The following is a 19491-nucleotide window of genomic DNA, read 5'->3' on the forward strand; positions in this document are numbered from 1 at the left end:
TCTGTTCTTTTTAAGTTTTAATGTCGCTCCTAACTTACAGTTTAAAAAACTTGTTTTTTTTATTTAATTCATACCTAAAAACCACGATTCTCTAAAATCTTTTTTGTTAATAATAAAGTTCTAAAGGAACACCACATCTTCGACATCAGTGTTGACATGTTCAAGAGAGCAAATAGATAAGCAAAACTAACTAGGTAAATTTGACAACGCTGTTTCGTCTATAAAAATGCAAATATTCAAAGTCTTTTTTTTTGCATAAGACAAGTACAGTTTCAAAGGATAGCTACAAGTTTTAAGCCGTTTGATCCCACATGTTTGTAGCTTAGTTTTTGCTGGTTGTTCCCCACGATTATTTTCTTTGTAACTAGGCGCCAGCTACGCCCTAATACTGCACTTGAAGGTTTTTTAATAGAAAATTGAACTCACAATTTTTTTTTTCATTTTTTAACACATATAGAATTGTGTGAGTTTCTACTTAGCCGATTCAGGAAATTACCTTTCATTTTCACTGTCTTTGGTACGTTAATGAATTTAATCCAATAATTCAACATTAAAAAAATGGTTCATATTCTAGGTCATATTTAAACCATCTAGGCCACTAACAGCCTACAAGGCACAGCTTTTGACACCCTGACTTTAACTTATTACAACAAAAGTAAATTTTGAGATACACCAAATAATATAAATTTGCTGAAAGTATAAGGTACATTGAAAATTAAATATAGTTTTTTGATTTACTTAAACTTAAAAAGCCATAAAAAAATCTTTAAGAAGTTGATAAAATCAGGAATTCAACTTTTAATGAACAAGAATTTGTCCATGTGCAGCTGTGCAGTTTCTGGTAGTAACAGGTGCCAAAAAAAGAAAACAAAAAGAGACGAGATTTGTTCAAACTTTCAAAGCCATAAAAATCATAAAAGGAATGGTAAAATCAGGAATTCAATTTTTAATACACAAGACTTCGTCCATGTGCAGCTGTGCAGTTTCTGATAGTAAAAGGTGCCAAAAAAGGAAACAAAAAGAGATGTGATTTTTTTAAAATTACAGAGCCATTAAAATCTTAAAAAATGTGGTAAAATCAGAAATTCAACTTTTAATGCACAAGACTTCGTCCATGTGCAGCTGTGCAGTTTCTGATAGTAAAAGGTGCCAAAAAAAGGAAACAAAAAGAGACATGATTTTTTTAAACTTACAGAGCCATTAAAATCTTAAAAAATGTGGTAAAATCAGAAATTCAACTTTTAATGCACAAGACTTCGTCCATGTGCAGCTGTGCAGTTTCTGGTAGTAACAGGTGCCAAAAAACGAAAAAAAAAAGAAAAAAAGAAACAGAGGCGGGTGAAAATCAGTACAAATAAGAAGAAAATAAATACTACCAGATAGCTTCAGAAAGTGCAGCTTTCCTTCGAAGGCTTAATTGTCTTTGGCAATGTACAAGTTGTTAATGTTTATATTTTTACGGACGAACAGCTTTGTCAAATCTAACTAATTAGTTTTCTGATTTATTTTTAAGGTTCAGAATGGCAACACTGACGAAAATGCAATACTGTCCTTATAACTGTATTATCCTAACACAAGCAAAAGGAAAATCTTTAAAAGGCACTGTTTTCAGGCATCAATAGACCTAAAATGGGTCCAGTCGGTAAAAATTATTTTATTTTAATGCCCTTGGTACTGCAAAGACTCATCAAACCCAGGGCCTCCTAGTAACTAGGCAGGCAGCTTTGACCATTGAACTCTGACGACCCACCAAAAAACTTTCCAAACTAAAGTGCAAGTACAGCCTGACTTTGTCATGCGCATTAAAATCAATTGAAACAATTGAATAATTGAAAACAACTCAATGTGCAGGTTATGTTCACCCATAAAGGTAAAACTATGTTGAAAGAAGCCCTTACACTCAGAGCAAATGCTCCAAAGAACACCTAGAGCGATACCCTGGTGAGGATAGGCTGGACATAAGATGTCGGTGCTGTTTAGGCGTTGTTAGATCGTTTGGGTCTCTGCTCCGTCATAAGCTCCTTTCCTCTATCTCTATCCCAGAAAGGGAAACCCTGCTTCCGTGGTCTTATAGTAGACCATTCACTAGTTTTCCTACCCAAAACTGTGACTGCTAACAGTGCTGCAGGGCGACCTTGAGGAAGCCTCCCACGAGGAAAATATAGCCTATTAAACGACACAGCGTTGCACTATATTCTAATTAATGGATAATTCTTCTGGGTTTTATTTGTTTTGGTGGGCTTTTTCGGGCTAATCCATTTTTAGCCAAGTTATCTTTGAGGACTGCCTCCCAATTGTAGCATAATATTTGTAGGCATGGATATATAGTGAGTTAGAGGTAATAGGCTTGAGATTACTTGTGCAGAGCTTCGACTTTTGTTGATAGAAGATAAATAATAGATAAAACTGTGGAAACCCTTGCTGTCTTTCTTGCTGTCCAAATCTAAGCCAGCTTGTACGCTTCATGTAGACTTGAGAAGATGTATTAGTCCCTGACCTTTAGTTGTGGTACTCATTGCTTTTCCTGAGGCCATGCAAGTTCCAAAGATCCAAGCATTAAGCTCATATAAGTAAAATTTATCATTGGCAAGTCAAGGAAGTTGAGAGGGAGTGGTCAATCTGGACTTGTCCCAGTTTGAGATTAAAACGGGGCCTCAGTTAGTTCAGTGTTCAGTTCAGAGTTTTTATTCCACAAAACATACGCAATACAATCACAACACTCCTAATGACATGAAAAGTGCTAAAAAGAGATGAGCTACACATTTAGAGAATGTGTTAAACAGTAATAAAGTTACCAGAAATGATATAGAGAAAAATGAAAAAGTTTAAGACAATTTTGAAGTGATGGGAGATTTAATTTATGAAGAAGAGTAAGAGACAGTACTAAGAGGATTAAAGAATGATAAAGCATCACGTATTGAAAGACAATCGCCTGAATTTTATTTCCCATTCTATGTTCTCTTTGGGTAAAAAGTTAGAAATGCTTTAAGTAGTTCATAGAACAGTACTACTAGTAATTCCTTACAGTGCAAAGGCAAATTGTGTAAATATGGTGGCTGCGACGTTAGAGATAAATTACTAAAGATCATGAATATGATTTTTGAAAAAGAGAAGTACCTAGTGATTTTAGGAAAACTTTAATTGAGCCCCTTTACAAGAAAGGTGATAAGAACGGCTGTGATTATTATAAAGGCATGAGCTTAGTTGCTGTAGGAAGCAAATTACTTAATTTTGTTTTAGACCAAGAGATGCTGTAGATAAAGTTTAAAGAGAAGAAAAGTGTGGTCTTAGGAAGGCTAGAGGGCGTGTCGACTAAATTTCCACTCTTAGGTTAATAATTGAGAAATGCCTGAGTCATCAAACACCTTTAGTCCTCTGTTTTACAAATTATGAACAAGCGTTTAATTCTGTTGATAGAAGAGCTTTAGCGAAGGTCTTATCCTTGAATGGTATATCAGAAAAATATATTAAAGTGATTAGTGCTATGCTCAAGAACAATATTGCTGTGGTTAAGGTCGAAGCTAGTTTGGTATTGAATCAGGAGTTAAGCAAGGTTGTGTTCTATCTCCATTTGTATGTATCAATTTGATGGACTTTGTCTAGGGAGCACGGCAAAGGCCAAGATAGAGCATGGGAAAAGAAATGAGAAGGTAAAACTCTCCTAGACAAAAAATATGTAGATGTTTTGAGTCTCTTAGATAAAAATGTTAGCAAAATGAAGGATTTTTTTTGGAGGTTTTGAGAGCTCACGGAGCAAGAATAGGTTTCAAAATTAATTTTAGGAAGACAATAGTATTACTACTAATGATGGTGGATGCCGTGAGGATTTAAAAGAGAAAAAAAAAAATCAAGGACCAGGGTGTGTTTTTTTTTTTTTTTTTTTTTTTTTTTTTTTTTTTTTTTACGAAAAAAGTTTGGAAGAATTGGAAGATAAGTCTGCGAACCAAATTAGAATATTGGACGTAACAGTGATACCAGTAGTCAAGTATGATTTTGAAACATGGACGAGGCGAAAGACAAAGGAGGATTTGTCAGATGTTTTCCAGAGGATTTGCTATAGATTGCTTTTTTTCAAGTTCAAGGGGGTTTATTATCAAATCAAAAAATAAATTACACATAATAACAATACTCAGTCCATTCCTGGATGCCGAGATCCTCAATCGCTACCTTTTAAACATAAAACACAGCATGGTCACTGCTCCTACTCTCAGAAATAACATTACCTCTCATTTAATCCAACAGGTTCCATAACCTTGCACAAGTTATATTCGGAGCAAAATTCGATCGTATAGTCGGGGTGAAGGGCATTTGTAGGTTTGAGGATGGTCGGGTATTTACATTATGCTGGTCCGAAGTTGATCGAAATATCGTTTTAAACGTATAATGAAAATCACCAGCTAGCAACGTGAACACAAAGGTCAAGCATGACTGATGATACAGCTCAATTGACAAATACTCCTCATTTTTTCAATTAATTTCAAAGATCGCTTATGAATAAAATTGAGCTTCTGCAGGTGAGATCTAAAAGTCGACTGCCAGATCATTGCACAGTATTGTAAATAGGGTTTGATATGAGGGTTGTACAGCAGTAATAATGCTTCCTGTGACAAAGTATTTTTTATTATCTTTATTATTCCAAGATTCTAGGATATCTTCAGCTCTACTGCTTGAATATGATGCAGGAATGACAGGTTCTCATCAAGCAGGACTCCCAGGTATTTTGCAGAACACTTTTCTGGATAAATGATCAAATCTCTGGATGTTTCGATACCACACACCTCTGGATGGACACTTCTGACCCGGCAAAAAAAATAAAACGCAAGATTTATCAAAATTAATCACAAGTCGGTTAGAATCCATCTAGAGATACGTCTCCTCGAGAACAACCCTAATCTTGGAAATGAGCGCTGTTATATCCCTTTCACAGCCGCCTAGTGTGGTATCATCACTCTGCAAAAGAATATACTTTGAATACTCATTTCACTGGCTGTATTTCAAACAGCAGGGTGTACAAAAATCGTTGTTCTATCCCACTTTCTATGAGTTCAGCGAGACAAAAATTGAGATGGCTAGGACATATTTTATGGATGAAGGAAGACGGACTGCCACAGCTCGTCCTTTTCGGCCATCTATCTAGGGACAAACGAAAAGCAGGTCACCCTTGAATGCAGTGGAAAGAGGACAATTTAAGGAAAAATAGAACTTCTTGGGAAGGTGCAAAGAGCGAAGCTTTGAATAGATTAGGATGAAGCATGAACAGCTGTGTTGCCCTCAGGCGGATTGTTGCAGACGTGAGTTTTTAGTAGTTTAGTAGTGGATAATTAGAGTTCTTCAACCAGTAGCAATAAAAAAATTTAATTAAATTGCAACTGAAAAGCAATTAACAATGAAATTGAGGGCAATAAATAATCAAAATAACTGAAAACAATATGACGTATTAGTGTTTATTCAGCGACAAAGGCAAAGCTAATTAAGAATACCATCTGAAACAGAGAAGCACACCCAATAGCAATTAAACAATTACATTAAATTGGAAGCACCAGAAAATTGAACTGAAAAAATTAAGCATTGAAGCTAAATATAGACTGATAAGTAATTCAACAACTAAACTGACAGCAGTGAACAATTAAACTAATTAAAACAATTAAATGCATAGGTTTGTTCAGCAACAAAGGTAAAACTAAATAAAAACATTTACTGGAAATCAAAATTAAGAGAGCATATAATTTATGGAATGTTAATTAGTTATTTGTTATTTGCTCCGATATTTGTTTTAAAGGTCACCAAAAGCATCCACAGGGTAAGGCAAGATGGGCTTTAGGCACCCTCTTTTCCTTTTAAATTAGATTAAAGCACTTTTATATAAAAACAATAAATATTTATATATATATATATAATATCGTGAAAAACAGCGCACATGTCTAGTCGCAAGCGCATTTCGTAATATTCAGACAAACATTTTGACAAGTGCAAAATTCAGTAATATGACATTTGACATATGACATTATGACAATATGACATTTTCCATGCAATAGAAACTGTTTTTTTGCTTTAAACCTTGGCCCCCTTTTTCCAATCTTTTTTTTCGGTGGAAAAGACTGAACCTTTAATAGTAAATTATTTAGGAAAACTGAAACCTTTTTTTGAACCGTCCCCCGTCCTCATATACTCACAAAAAAATAAAAATTAATACGTGTTTAAAGTATAGTATGTTTATACACTTCAATAGTTCAAAGATATCACGAGCAATAACTTAAAACTGCATGACATATTCCGTTAATTTCACTTACCATGATAGTGTTCATAAGTAGAATTACAGAACCCATGGCCTTCATCATACCCATCACTGCAGTCATACTCCCCATCGCAAACCCATTGAGGTGGGATGTGGTAAGTAGAGTCTCTTCCTGGACACGAGAAATAATGATCACCTTCAGAATTGTTCTCACAGCTGGTAGGGGGACAATGGAGCTCATCTTCCCCTTGAGAACATTCAGCAGAACAGTTACACCTGAAATGAAGTGCAGATAGTAATTACAGCGGAGAATTTTCCCCAGGGAAACGGGGTCAAAATAGCAAGAGATGTTCAGTTTTCTAGCAAAATAGCTAGAAAACTGAAGAAACTAGTATCTAGACTACTAGTAACTAGTAAACTAGTAACTAGTAACTAGAAAGCTAGTATCTGAAGAAACCCCGCTGGTGATGAAAATTTCCACCAAACAAATTAAACTTTTAAAAATATTGAAATGCTGAAGTCAGAGCAGCAAAGCTGCGATGACTACAAAAAGCTAGACAAGTTAAATAGTACAATAGAAATCTATCTAGAAAACATGTTTTAACGAAACTGTTGAGTGAAATATCAAACAGTAAAAAACTAAATTTTGATACCAATAGATACATAAAAAGAATCAGATTTTTATGCTGATTTCAAATATGTAAATTTCATCAAGTCTAGTTATACCCATTAAAAGTTAAGAGCCGGAGAAAATTTGCCTTATTTTCGAAAAAAGGGGAAAATACCCCATAAAGTCAAAGAATCTTAATGAAAATCACACCATCAGATTCAGCGCATCATAAAACCATACTGTAGTGGTTTCAAGCTCCTATCTGGAAAAACGTGGGATTTTGTATTTTTTTGTCAGAAGAAAGATCACGGATGCGTGTTTATTAGCCCTTTTTTTTCTTTTTACCAGGGGTGATTGTATCGACCCAGTGGTCCTAGAATGTTGCAAGAGGGCTCATTCAAACGGAAATTAAAAGTTCTACTGCTTTTTTAATCAAAAACAAAATTTTAAAAAAATATCACTTATAATATTGCCAGAGTCGACCCAGCACTAAATGAGTACCTGGAGAAATTTGGGGAAGGTAAGCAGGAAGGGTGTGCGAAAGCACAGGATTGTTTGCCCCCCCCCGGTGCACTTCCTGGCTAAAGGGCCACGAAACGGAGATCAGTAGCGCCTGTCTGGACCCTGAGGATCTAGTGTCGTCATACTTACCAACTTACTTAAATGCAGATAAATAGTGTAGAAATCGAAGTGCCCCACGTGGTCATAAAAACTAAAGAGGGGTTTCAGTGGGCCAGAAATTGAAAGTTCCAGTTTCTTTAGGAGTCAAAAGTGTAATTTTTCAAAAAAATTAAATTTTTTGGGGGGTATATTTTACATATTTTTACCAGGGTTACCACCACGGCCAGTTCCTAAAGTGCTACAATTTCGCGAATATGCGTGCTGCACCCGTGACTGCAACATCGCTAAAATAGCACCTTTGTGCAACTGGTGGCAATTCTGAGCACGTGCTACACATACTGAAGTAGTGCTAACATAGCACTTCCGTGCTAGAGGTGGCAACCCTGATTATTACCTAATATATGAAGTAACGACATCATCCTAAATTCCCAGGAAAAATAGTTGTTCGTTCTTTACAAGGCTGGGATCTACGTAAGTAAAAATACTGATATTAAAAAAATTCCACCAATTTAATATTAAAAACAATACACCTATTTTCACAAAAATGAACGTTTCTGAATACACTTTCTAATGGCAAAAACTTCCAATTAATACTATTTTAAAAATAGAGATTTGCATTCAAATTTAACTGAACAGTAATTTTTAATTGCAAGAAGAGACTTTTGAGAATTCCAAACCTCTCAAAAAACCTCTCCAAACCTCTCAGGAAATCGGAAGTCAATTTTGGTCTTTTGGTAAATCGAGTAGCTGATTTTAGACCTTTACAGCTTTGTAAAGGCTTCCAAAATGGAGCTGCGTACAATATGCGAGATAGAGCAATAGCATTGTAGATAATTACCAGAAATGAAAGCTTCAATCTCAGTGTAGATTTGACAATCCAAGCAAAGGAGCAGTGCTTCAACTATCCCCAAATTTACCGTGTTTTTTCAAAAGAACAATGGGTTATCTGAAACCTATCCCGTGTTCCTGTGTTCGTGAATACACGAACGTTAACACAAAATGAAAATAAATAATTTTACTTAAAATCACTTTATTTGGAAGATTTCGGAGAATCTGTTTTTTTTTCCCGGGCAATTACGAGGAACTCGAAAAAATCGGGGATAGTGGAAGCACAGCCTAGAAGCTAGAAACCCCTCGTTCAAGGCACGAAATTAATTTCGGAGGAAATACGGGAAAGCTTCAAAATATTCGGGGATAGTGGAATCAGTACATATGAGCTAAAAATACATCGTTCAAGATATGAAATAAGTTTTCGGGGAAACACTGGATAACCCAGACAAACTCGGGGACAGTGGAAGCACTGTATAGATGCCAGAAATCCGTAGTTCAAGATACAAAATAAATTTTTAGGGAAACACCGGATCAACCCAAAAAATTCAGGAACAGTAGAAGCACTGCATGGAAGACATAAATCCGCCGTTCAAGATACGAAATAAGTTTCCGGGGAAATAAGGAAAAACCGCCAAAAATTTTGGGATTCAGGAAGCACTGCATAGAAGCTAGAAATCTGCCGTTCAAGACACGAAATTAGGAAGGAGCAGATATGGTATGAATAAAACAGTCTTTAAAGGTTACTTACAGGGCAGCCATGGGGATACATTCTAGAAATCCTCTGTAGCATGAAAAGGTTCCCCGGGGACAGCTGAGATCACCATGTTTATGATGGGGGTTATTTTCACAATCAAGTTCATCGGACCCATCATCGCAATCTTCTTCTCCATCACAAATGTTTGCATCGTGAACGCATGATAGTTTGTCATGACACAAGGTTGTTCCGTGCGGACAATCAAGGTGAATGAACGTGTTATAGGGTCGTGTGGTTGTAACTAGAATTATAATATAAGAAAAGACTCTTTCCATAGACTTATTCCATATAGTTAACATTCATCAATCAGCTAGAAAGGACAATTCTTTCTCACTTGCCAGTTTCTTATTTTTTTTATAACTTTTTTTTTAATATTTTTGGTTAATATGGGGCGTGTTTTGATCTTTACTAGGTTGCAGCTACCCCTGCAACCATGATTTAGAGTTAATTTAACGTAGAATTTTGACACCTGGTTAAGAGCCAGCAGGCTAAAATATGCGGCAGTCTATGACGAAGACCTTCAGTATTTTCATTTTGGTATCCCTTTAAACTTACTTCAAGGTCGTTATAAATATATACCCCAGATAAGCAACATTTAAACAGATGCTTGTATTATCTTATTTTTAGTCACTAAGCACTGTAGTTTTTTCTTTACTAGGTTTCAGCTATATCCGTTGAAACTTACATAGTCCCCATTAATAATGAACTGTATCGATCCATTATGTATGTCTTGTCGAAATACATTAATGTTTATCTTGTCGAAAGATAAGCGCGTCTAAATATTGCATTCACTTATTACTTCATATATGGTTATTACCTTCGATTATGACGCCATCTATCAAGATTGGCCATGAAAATGCAGTTTTTAGTGGAAAAATTGATTCTATTTAAAAAAAAACATATAATTACAAATGGCACAAGATCTATTAATTTCCTTTAAAATGAGTCATAGAACAACTCTCTCTACGATGTTCCAGTGCCAAGCTATCTGTGAAAAAAAAAAAAAAAATGTCGTTTAGGCAGAATGCTGTAGTAGCTGCCACTTTTCTTGATTTTCAAGCCAATATATTTCCCTTGTTGTTCAAGCCAAGGGAAAGTAAGTTTCATTTGTCAGGGTTTCGTACAAGGTGGTTCTGATGGTGTACTTTTTGTTTTGATCTCAATCTAATTTTAGGAGCTATAGGTTATTATATTTCTCAACATTGGACGTGAGCGTCTCTTACTACGGTTGTTACCGCTGCAACCCGGATAGCCAGAATCCTCAGGGTTATTGTCAATATTTACTGAAGGGGAATTCAAACTGTCTATGAGAAACCAAAGGGAGACTCGTTCCTCTTAGAAGAGAAAAAAGGAGGCCAACCAAGTTTTACCAATGCAGTAAAACACCCCCACCCAGCCCAAAAAGATATGGTAGCTTCATTTATGTCTATATTTTCGTTTTTATGATTTTACATAGAACCGAAGACAAAAGAATTAGTTTTGCTAAAACGACGCAATGAATATATTTGTTTCAATTTTAGTTAACTACCCTACCTAGCTCTATCGATTGTACGACATACTAAATTAATATAATAAATAAATTTATTTTATTTGTTAATTAAAACCTTACTAGTCATTTAATTTCATTTTATTAGAGGGGGCTGGGGGGGGGGGGGAGGTGTACCACAGGAGTGTAAAAATATAAAATAAATTAATATAGCTGAAAAACAAAATATTTTGAAAACTCCGTGCTGGTTTTGGATAGACTAACAAGTGTAACTGAATATATGTGCACATACATACATGACTCCATTGCCACAGAGATGCTATTAAGGTACCAAAGCATTGACACTAAATTAGCTTGGTAACTGATAATATTAACCTGATATTATTTACTGATAAACTGATATTATTGATATCAGTGATAAAGTGAACATCAGTGATAAACTGATGTTATTGATATGAGTGATAAACTGAACATCAGTGACAAACTTATAAATTGAATATTTATTGATAAACAAACTGATTGATAAACTGATAATATTGAAAATGTTTTTGCAATTACCAGTTTTTTGCTCTTTACGCAATTTAATGTCTTTCAATACTGTGTCTTTTCAAAGATATTTGATTATTAAAGCAAGTCCAATTTCTAATAACGATTTCTACTAAATTTTAAACTTTTGATTTTATTTTTAATGTTTTTAATCCCTTGTTAAAATATATACAAATATTTTTGCAATTACCTGTTTTTTTGCTCTTTACTCAATTAAATATCTTTTCATACTGCAATCTATTCAAAGATATATAATTATTACAGCATGTCTGATTTCTAACAACGATTTTTACTAAGCTTCAAACTTTTGTTTTATCTTTTAAGGTTTTTAAATTCTTGTAATCCCTTGTTAAAATTTGTATAAATATTTCTGCAATTACCCGTTTTATGCTTTTTCCGCAATTCGATGTCTTTTCATATTGCAGTCTATACAAAGATATATGATTATTACAACAAGTCTGATTTCTTACAACGATTTCAACTAAGCTTCAAACTTTTTTTTTTTAAGGTTTTTGAATTGTTGTAATCCCTTGTTAAAACATACACAAATATTTTTGCAATTACCAGTTTTTTGCTCTTTAGACAATTTAATGTCTTTTCAAACTGCAGTCTATTCAAAGATATTTGATTATTACAGTTTTTTTTCTTCCAAAATTAAGGTTTTTAAGGAATTTGCCCAGACTTCTGACCTATCTAGATCGTTTTTTATGCAAGAATATCCCAGGATACCAATTTTCCCGAAAAAATATGAAGCCGTTTTCGAGAAAGAGAATTTGTACATATTGCTCACATAAGGGAGAGAGAGAGAGAGAGAGAGAGAGAGAGAGAGAGAGAGAGAGAGAGAGAGAGAGAGAGAGAGAGAGAGAGAGAGAAGAGAAAGAGAGACAGTGTTACCCAAGTCTTGACAGTATTTTTCGTCTGATCCGTTTGGACAATCTTCAAACCCATCACAGATAGCGTTGTGAGAAATACAAATTGAAGTGTCACCAGCACAGTGTTCTTTGTCCAAAGGACAATCTGAAAAACACATATTAAAGTTTTCAGAGGGTCAACTCGTAATACACTTATCTTTAGTACATTTTTGGTACACTCGTAATACACTTTTGGAAGATTACAACTTACTTTTATATACTATTCTATTCAGTATGCCCCAAGCGAATTTACTGAATACGCCCTTTAGCCGTGTATTATTTCCGCTAATAAGTGGCTACGCCTTATTTTTCCATACTATTACATTCAGCATATACTTGATTCTGCATCCAGAATGTGTCAAACGAATTAAATCAGATATGCACTTTAGCAGAGAGGTATTTCAGCAAGCAAACTGTTAAGGACTTTCATGTATGACATTTGATTCAACACGTGCTTGATTCGGCATTTAGCATATGCCAAACAAATTTATCGGATACACCCTATAGGCGTGGGTTATTTCCACTATTAAACGGTTTAAGACTGTCTTTTATATACCATCTGATTCAGCATGTTGCTTTAAATATAAAATTGTCAATAAGTATATCTGTAAGTCTATAAGACTTATAGTAGTCTTCTATATAAGACTTCTATAAGACTAAAAGACTATTAGAGACTATAAGACTTCTATAAGTCTATAAGTCTGTTGATAAGAATGTCTTTTCCCGAATACGCCTAATTTTAAATTTAGATGGTCACGTTACTATGAAAAGATGGCTTTAGACGTCATATGATAGATGGCTCTCGCGCCGTTGAGGCTGCAAGTCATTCTATCCTAGTTTAACTTGTTCAGTGCCTTGAAATACTCCTCCCTTTGCGATGAAAGTGGTATTAATCAAAACTGTATTAATAGTGCTATTCTTTGTGACTGAGGCTGCTGCTGAAAACTGGATTGATCAAGGCAAAAAAGGTACTTTCATTTCTTTTGCTGTTTTGGCGCCATCTGTCATAGCCACACTCGTCACACTAAGAATTTATAAAAATATAGATGACGTTCCCTTCGTTCGCAAGCGAACAAGAAGAGGACGCAGAGGTGGCAGAAAGAAATTTAAGATTGACGTGCTAGTCACCTACGGACGATTGGCCAGCCAAAAGCCTAAGCGTGAGAGGTGTTTAGTCTCAATCCCGCGCGTGAGCCTACCGCCCCGGCTGATCCCTGACAACAATGCTCCTACCAATGATTTCGGGTCTGATTGTCCTCCAGTATTATCGCCGCAGGTTCTCTCTTTAAACACCAACTTCCAAACTTCCTTCTGAGCAACGTCCGCTCACTAACGAATAAAGTAGATGAGTTAGATGTCATTCTACGTCAGAATAATATCCATATCGCCGCAATTACCGAAACATGGCAGCTCAACGAAACAAGTGGAAGGATGGCTGGTTACAAGGTTTTCTTGAACACTAGAACAGACAGGATTGGCGGAGGTGTTGCCCTGTATGTACGCGATGATATCCCCTGCAAATATTTAGATAACTTCAATGACCCTAACCATGAAACGATCTGGGCATTATGCAAGCCAAAACATTTACCACGAGATGTCTCTTGCATCATTATTGCAAGTATCTACTATCCTGAAAGCGCCAAAAACAGACGGCTGTTGGTATCCTACCTTCAGTCTACGTTAGACACATTACGACAGCGGTATAGCCGCCCGGGCTTCATAATAGCTGGTGACTTCAACCAAACAAAGAAACAATGGCTTGCCAATACGCTAGGTATGTCACAAGTGGTCAAGATACCCACCCATGTGACCGGGAGCACCCTTGACCTAATTCTTACAAACCTTGCTCCATATTACAAAGACGTGTCTTCGAACGGGCCATTGGGCAAATCGGACCATCACACTCTGCTGATGAAGGCAAAAAGTGAAATCAGGAAGCTTAAGAAAATAAAAGTACTCCGGAGACCTATCACGAGGTCTGCTATTAATACGTACGGAATGTGGGTCGGTACTCGCTGCTTCAGCAAAGTATACAACAAAAGCGATGTCAACAGGAAAGCAGAAATATTTCAGTCCCTACTCTATGACAAATACTTAGAAGTTTTCCCGGAAAAGCAATTTGTCGTGAGCGAATCTGACAAGCCCTGGATCACTCCAAAAATAAACAAAAAAGCTGATTCGCGAAAAAACCACAGTAAGGCAGTCAAGTGGTGACGCAACGTCGTTACGATTATTAAGAAACAAAATAGTTAGCCTTTGTCGCGAGGCAAGAAAGTCCTTCGGAAAATCCCTTTCGGACCCTGAAATAAAAAAGGATCCCCGTAAATGGCACCGTCTAGTGAGGCAGATTGCTGGAAAATCAGTATCATCCAGTATCCGTATTCTGAACGATGATGGGTCACTTGTGAGTGCAAATGACGTCAACAATTACTTTACTGACATTTGTACATCCTTTCCTGCCCCAACTAACACTGAAATAGAGAATCTACTGTCAAAATGCCCTGACGAAGGTGAAATCGAAATAGTTGAGCATCAAGTTTTCAAAGAGCTGAACAAGTTGTGTCCATCCAGTAGCTCTTTTCCTGAAGAGCTGCCTATAAGGTTAATACGAGAGTTCTCTCTTTCCTGGCCAAGCCACTTGGACACATCATCAGCGAATGTTTCGCCCAGTCAACTTTCCCGTCGTGCTGGAAACGCGCATTTGTGCGTGTTATACCGAAGACTAAAACACCCAAATGTTGCAACGAGTTACGACCGATATCAATCACATCTACCTTTGCAAAAGTCACCGAGTCATTCATCCTGCGTGAATTGCTCAAGCAAACGCGGGAAAACATAGACCGTTACCAGTATGGCGGCCTCAAAGGTTGCAATACCTCGATATACCTCGTGCGCCTAGTTGACATTATCTTTAAGTGGCTTGACAAGGGCAGTACCTTAATCGACCTAGCTCTCGCCGATTTCAGGAAGGCATTTGACCTGATTTCTCATCTTACGGCAGCAAAAAATATGCGAGCAATGGGCGCACAGAAGCGGTCTCTTGCATTAGTGATGAGCTTCCTTCAGGACAGAATGCAGTGTGTATTTCCATTGTTTGAAGGTGACTTGATCTCATACTGGTCTAAACTTACCTGTGGAGCCCCTCAGGGTACAAGACTTGTTGGTTTCATATTTATCTCCCTCATCAACTTCCTCCTTCAGAATTTCGAAGAGCGACTCAAATTCGTCGACGATTTATCATTTGTCCTCAAATACCTCGTCAGAGAAGGTGTAATCGAACGTCAGTTCAGCGAGACCCTTCTGGCATCCTTCTCTGAGGACTGTGAACGTTACAAGTTGACACTGAATGCAGATAAATCAATGATCCTCAGGTTTTGCCCCTTAAAACGTGATCTGGAATTCCCGCAAGTCCCTTTCCCTGTTGTTCCATCTGCAAAAATCCTCGGAGTCACATTATCGATGGACTGCACATTCACCGAACACGTGGAGAAGGTTATTAAGGCTGGCAATGCATCACTTCAGACCTTAGTCCTGATGCGCAGGTTTGGCTGCGACACTCAAAGCCTAAAAAATGCCTATATTACGTATGTGAGACCTCTACTCGAATATGCCGTCGCTGTCTGGGGACCTTTTGTCCAGAGCACCCACTACCTTTGCGATGACCTTGAATCTTTGCAGAAACGAGCTGTTAACATAATCGTTGGTAACAGAAGTGACGACAACAACAAACTCTTGCAAGAACTGAACCTTGAATCTCTCAGCGACAGACGATTATCACTGATCATGTCCCTCGGCAAGTCACTGCTATCTTCGCCCCATCACAGACTGATCCTCCCACCTGATGCTCCTGTTAACCAAAGAACCAGATCCCAGTCGAAGCTACAACCCCCTGTCTGCAGGACCAACCGCTACCAAAAACACGTTTGTCCCCTTTTTCGTTGAAGCATACAACAAGACTTAGTGTTATTTGAATTCAAGTGTTAGTGTTATTATAGTGTTATTTGTATTTTTTTTTTTCATATTGTTGTAAAGACGACATAAATTAGCCATGGCTACGCTGTTCGATCTTAATAAACCTATGTCTATGTCTATGTCTATGTCTAAAAGAAAAATAAAATGTTCAAAAAATTTCAGCAACTGCGAGAATATTTTGGCCAATATTGCAGTTAAAAGTAAGTTCAGGAGTGCATTTTTTTAAATTATTAGGAAAACAGAGTCAAATTCTAATTACACAAGTATTTAAAAAAAAAGAAAAATGAGCACTTGGAATTCCGAACTTTAAATTTTTGACCAAGTTCTACGGATGATTTTTTAAAACAAAAGCTTCAAGAAAAAAGAAAAACCTTGGCAGAATAGAAATAAGAAAGCGAAAAAGGATAAAGAAACCTGACAAATAAGCTAACGATGAGAATTAAACGGGAATTCAACGGAACCAAATCTATCAATCTTTAACATGGCTTCTATAGTAACACTCACGAAAGTTTTACTCAAAATTTAAAAATTAAATTTTTAATTACTTCCAAAATAAGAATCTTTTTAATATGTGATAAATAATTAACTTTAATTTCGCAAAAAGACTTTCAAAGAGCACATGTAAATTCAGCCATAACGCAAATTTTTACGGAAACTGACAGAAGGGCCACTTCTACAATTTTGACTATGAATTTTAGCGCTGTCTACTCAACTTGTGGTTAATAGTTCCTAGCAATAGAAATATAAGAGGTTAAAAAACGAAGACCCCCCCGCCCTAACCATTGACTATAATGCTAAGAAACTGCGTAAAAAACTTTAAAGGAACTTGCTATTTTGTCAACTTTTGCCAGTAATTTTAAAGTTATTGAGGTTGCCTTTTGAAGAAGTTCCTTCAGAAGAAAACTCTGAAGTAGTCATTGGCTTGCCACGCGAACCGAAGCAAAACCAATCTAAACATTCATAAAGATGTATAACATTAATCTAATTGGTATATTTTACCAATAACTTTAAAGTTATCGAGGTACATTTTTGAATAGGATCTATCTCCAGAAGCTCCGAAGTAGTTATCAGACTGTCAAACAAATCCTACCAAAACCAAATGCGATAACAGTTCGCGAAAGAACATTCCCAAAGTCTGTGTAAATTCAGCCAAATTATGTTTATTATAGAAAAAAGACATGCTTTTGGCTAGTTTTGATGCTATTTTTTTCAGAAGATGACATTTTTTTCAGAAGATTCCCAAAGAGACATAGGATTTTTTCGGATGGAGGGGGTTACAGAAAAAACTTTTAAAATGCATCAAAGGTTTGTTTTATATTCATTTTTGTTACGTTTTTACGAGTCGGTCAAACATTTTGTGGTTGGGGGGATCAGACCCCCTAACCCCCTCCCCCTGTATATGGCCTTGATGTCAACTGTGATATCAGAAAATACAAATTTGTTCTTCAAAGAAAACTAGAAGATAATATCGACCAAATTGACTGAAAAACGTGGAGTATCAAAGTCATAATATGTCTAGTCCGCACTTGGAATAATTTCCCCTTATGTTTCCGATATAATGGCCGATTTTTCACCAAAAGCTCTACCAATCTACCAGTAGACCTACTAAAAGGTCTACCAATGGGAGATAGCCTTTCTCCTTTTTAAATGTTTTTTATATGGAATTTATTGAAGTTTCTGCTTAGAAATGTTTTCCTACGAAGCCTCGTAAGGGGGGTCAATTTGTAGATGACACTATTTTTTTGGAAAGACGTCTACATTCATGTACACGAGATACGTCTACATTCCTAAAGATATATCTCATGGAATCATGGAGAAACGCCTAAATTCCCAAAGAGAGGTCTAATGGGATCACGAGATCATGGAGACGTCCACATTTATGAAGACGAGAAACGTTTACATTCCTAAAGAGATGTCTCATGGATTCATGGAGAAACGTCTACCTTCCCAAAGAGACATCTCATGGGATCACAGGATCATGGAGAGACGTCTACATTCATGTAGACGAGAGACGTCTACATTCCTAAAGTGATGTCTCATGGAATCATGGAGAAACATCAACATTCCCAAAGAGACGTCTCATGGGATCACGAGATCATGGAGAAACTTCTACATTCATGTAGACGAGAGACGTCTACTTTCCTAAAGAGATGTCTAATGGAATCATGGAGAAACGGTCTACATTCCCAAAGAGACGTTTTAAGAGATCACGGGGTAATGGAGAGACGTCTACATTCACATAGACGAGAGACGTCTACATTCCTAAATAGATGTCTCATGGAATCATGGAGAAACGTCTATATTCCCAAAGACACGTCTCATGGGATCACGTGATCATGGAGAGACGTTTACATTCCCGAAGCATGTGTAAATTCAAGCATGAGGACAGATTTTACAAAAACAGTATATTTTATCAATAATGTGGTTATTGAGGCTGCCTTTCGAAAAAGTTCTATTATAGGCAGCGCAATAGCACTGCTTAAGTAGAGAACGATGTTGGCACAATGCATTATTTTCCCCCCTTTTTTTCCACTTCGTCTCGAAGGAGTTGTCGTAGAAACTTCGAAAAGAGCTCATTCGATTGGAAATTGGAAACGTAATTGGAAACATTTTGTTCAACGTAGTTGATTTCCAGATGGAAATTATTTATTTGAGGAGAACACTGCCCCTAAAGCCCTCAAGGCAAGGGTTGTAAGTTATACCCTGGGGGCATATAAGGTTTTTATACAAAGCTTTGTCGTAGAAACTTCAAAAAGGGCTCATTCGATTGGACATTCAAAGGGCTAGCACCCTTTTTAATAGTCGAAAGTGATTAGAGGGCAACTAACCCCCCTCTCACGCCCACCTTTTCCCCAAACACATCCGATCAAAATTTTGAGATAGCCATTTTGTTCAGCGTAGTTGAAAGTTCTGGAAATTATGTCTTTGAGGATGACAGTCCTCCCCCCGTAGCCCTCAGGACAAGGGTCGTAAGTTATGCCCTTGGGGAATGTAAAGTTTTTTATAGAAAGTTTTGTCGTAGAAGCTTCAAAAAGGACTCATTTGATTGGAAATTGAGAAGACTAGTGCCTTTTTTATTAGTAGAAAGTAATCAAAGGGCAAATGCCCTATTCAAAGTGGTCTAAATATCATACAACAAGGCCTTTGGGGTTGAAACAATCTCCAGAGATCAGGGGCAAGGGTTGTAAGCTTGAGCCAGTGGGTATTTAAGATTTTTATAAAAGGGATGGTTGTTTAACTTGAGAAGAGGCTTAGTCGTTCTCCCTGAAAAATATTACTTCAATATTATACGAACAGAAATTAATTAAAAAAAAATTTTCACCAAAATAAGTTTTTAAAAAAGTAAAGAACTCCATTAGAAAAAATGAACAAAAATAGAATCAAATAATCTACCAAGAATACAACTACCACAAATCAGTACCAATAAATAAATGAAACCCAAAACAAATAGAAATTAAATAAATAAGGGTCAAACTCAAAACGAGCAGAAATTAATATGAGCAGGGTTCATGGGAGCCCATATGG

General features: G+C 36.6%; 1 protein-coding gene across 1 annotated transcript in view; it reads right to left on the reverse strand.

Annotated features, from left to right (window-relative positions):
- yl (Putative vitellogenin receptor yl) overlaps window positions 1–19491 on the reverse strand; it is a 492935-nt gene that overhangs the window by 59791 nt on the left and 413653 nt on the right. The window contains exons 22-24 of the mRNA XM_089106682.1: window positions 11978–12100; window positions 9046–9292; window positions 6291–6511 (exon numbers count right to left, since the gene is read on the reverse strand). Coding sequence (XP_088962808.1) covers window positions 6291–6511; window positions 9046–9292; window positions 11978–12100 — 591 coding nt within the window. The remainder of the gene's footprint in view (window positions 1–6290; window positions 6512–9045; window positions 9293–11977; window positions 12101–19491) is intronic.

The sequence above is a fragment of the Artemia sp. Qi Xiang Cuo genome, chromosome 21 (assembly GCF_049724085.1).
Source record: "Artemia sp. Qi Xiang Cuo chromosome 21, ASM4972408v1, whole genome shotgun sequence".
Taxonomy (NCBI): Eukaryota; Metazoa; Arthropoda; class Branchiopoda; order Anostraca; family Artemiidae; genus Artemia; species Artemia sp. Qi Xiang Cuo.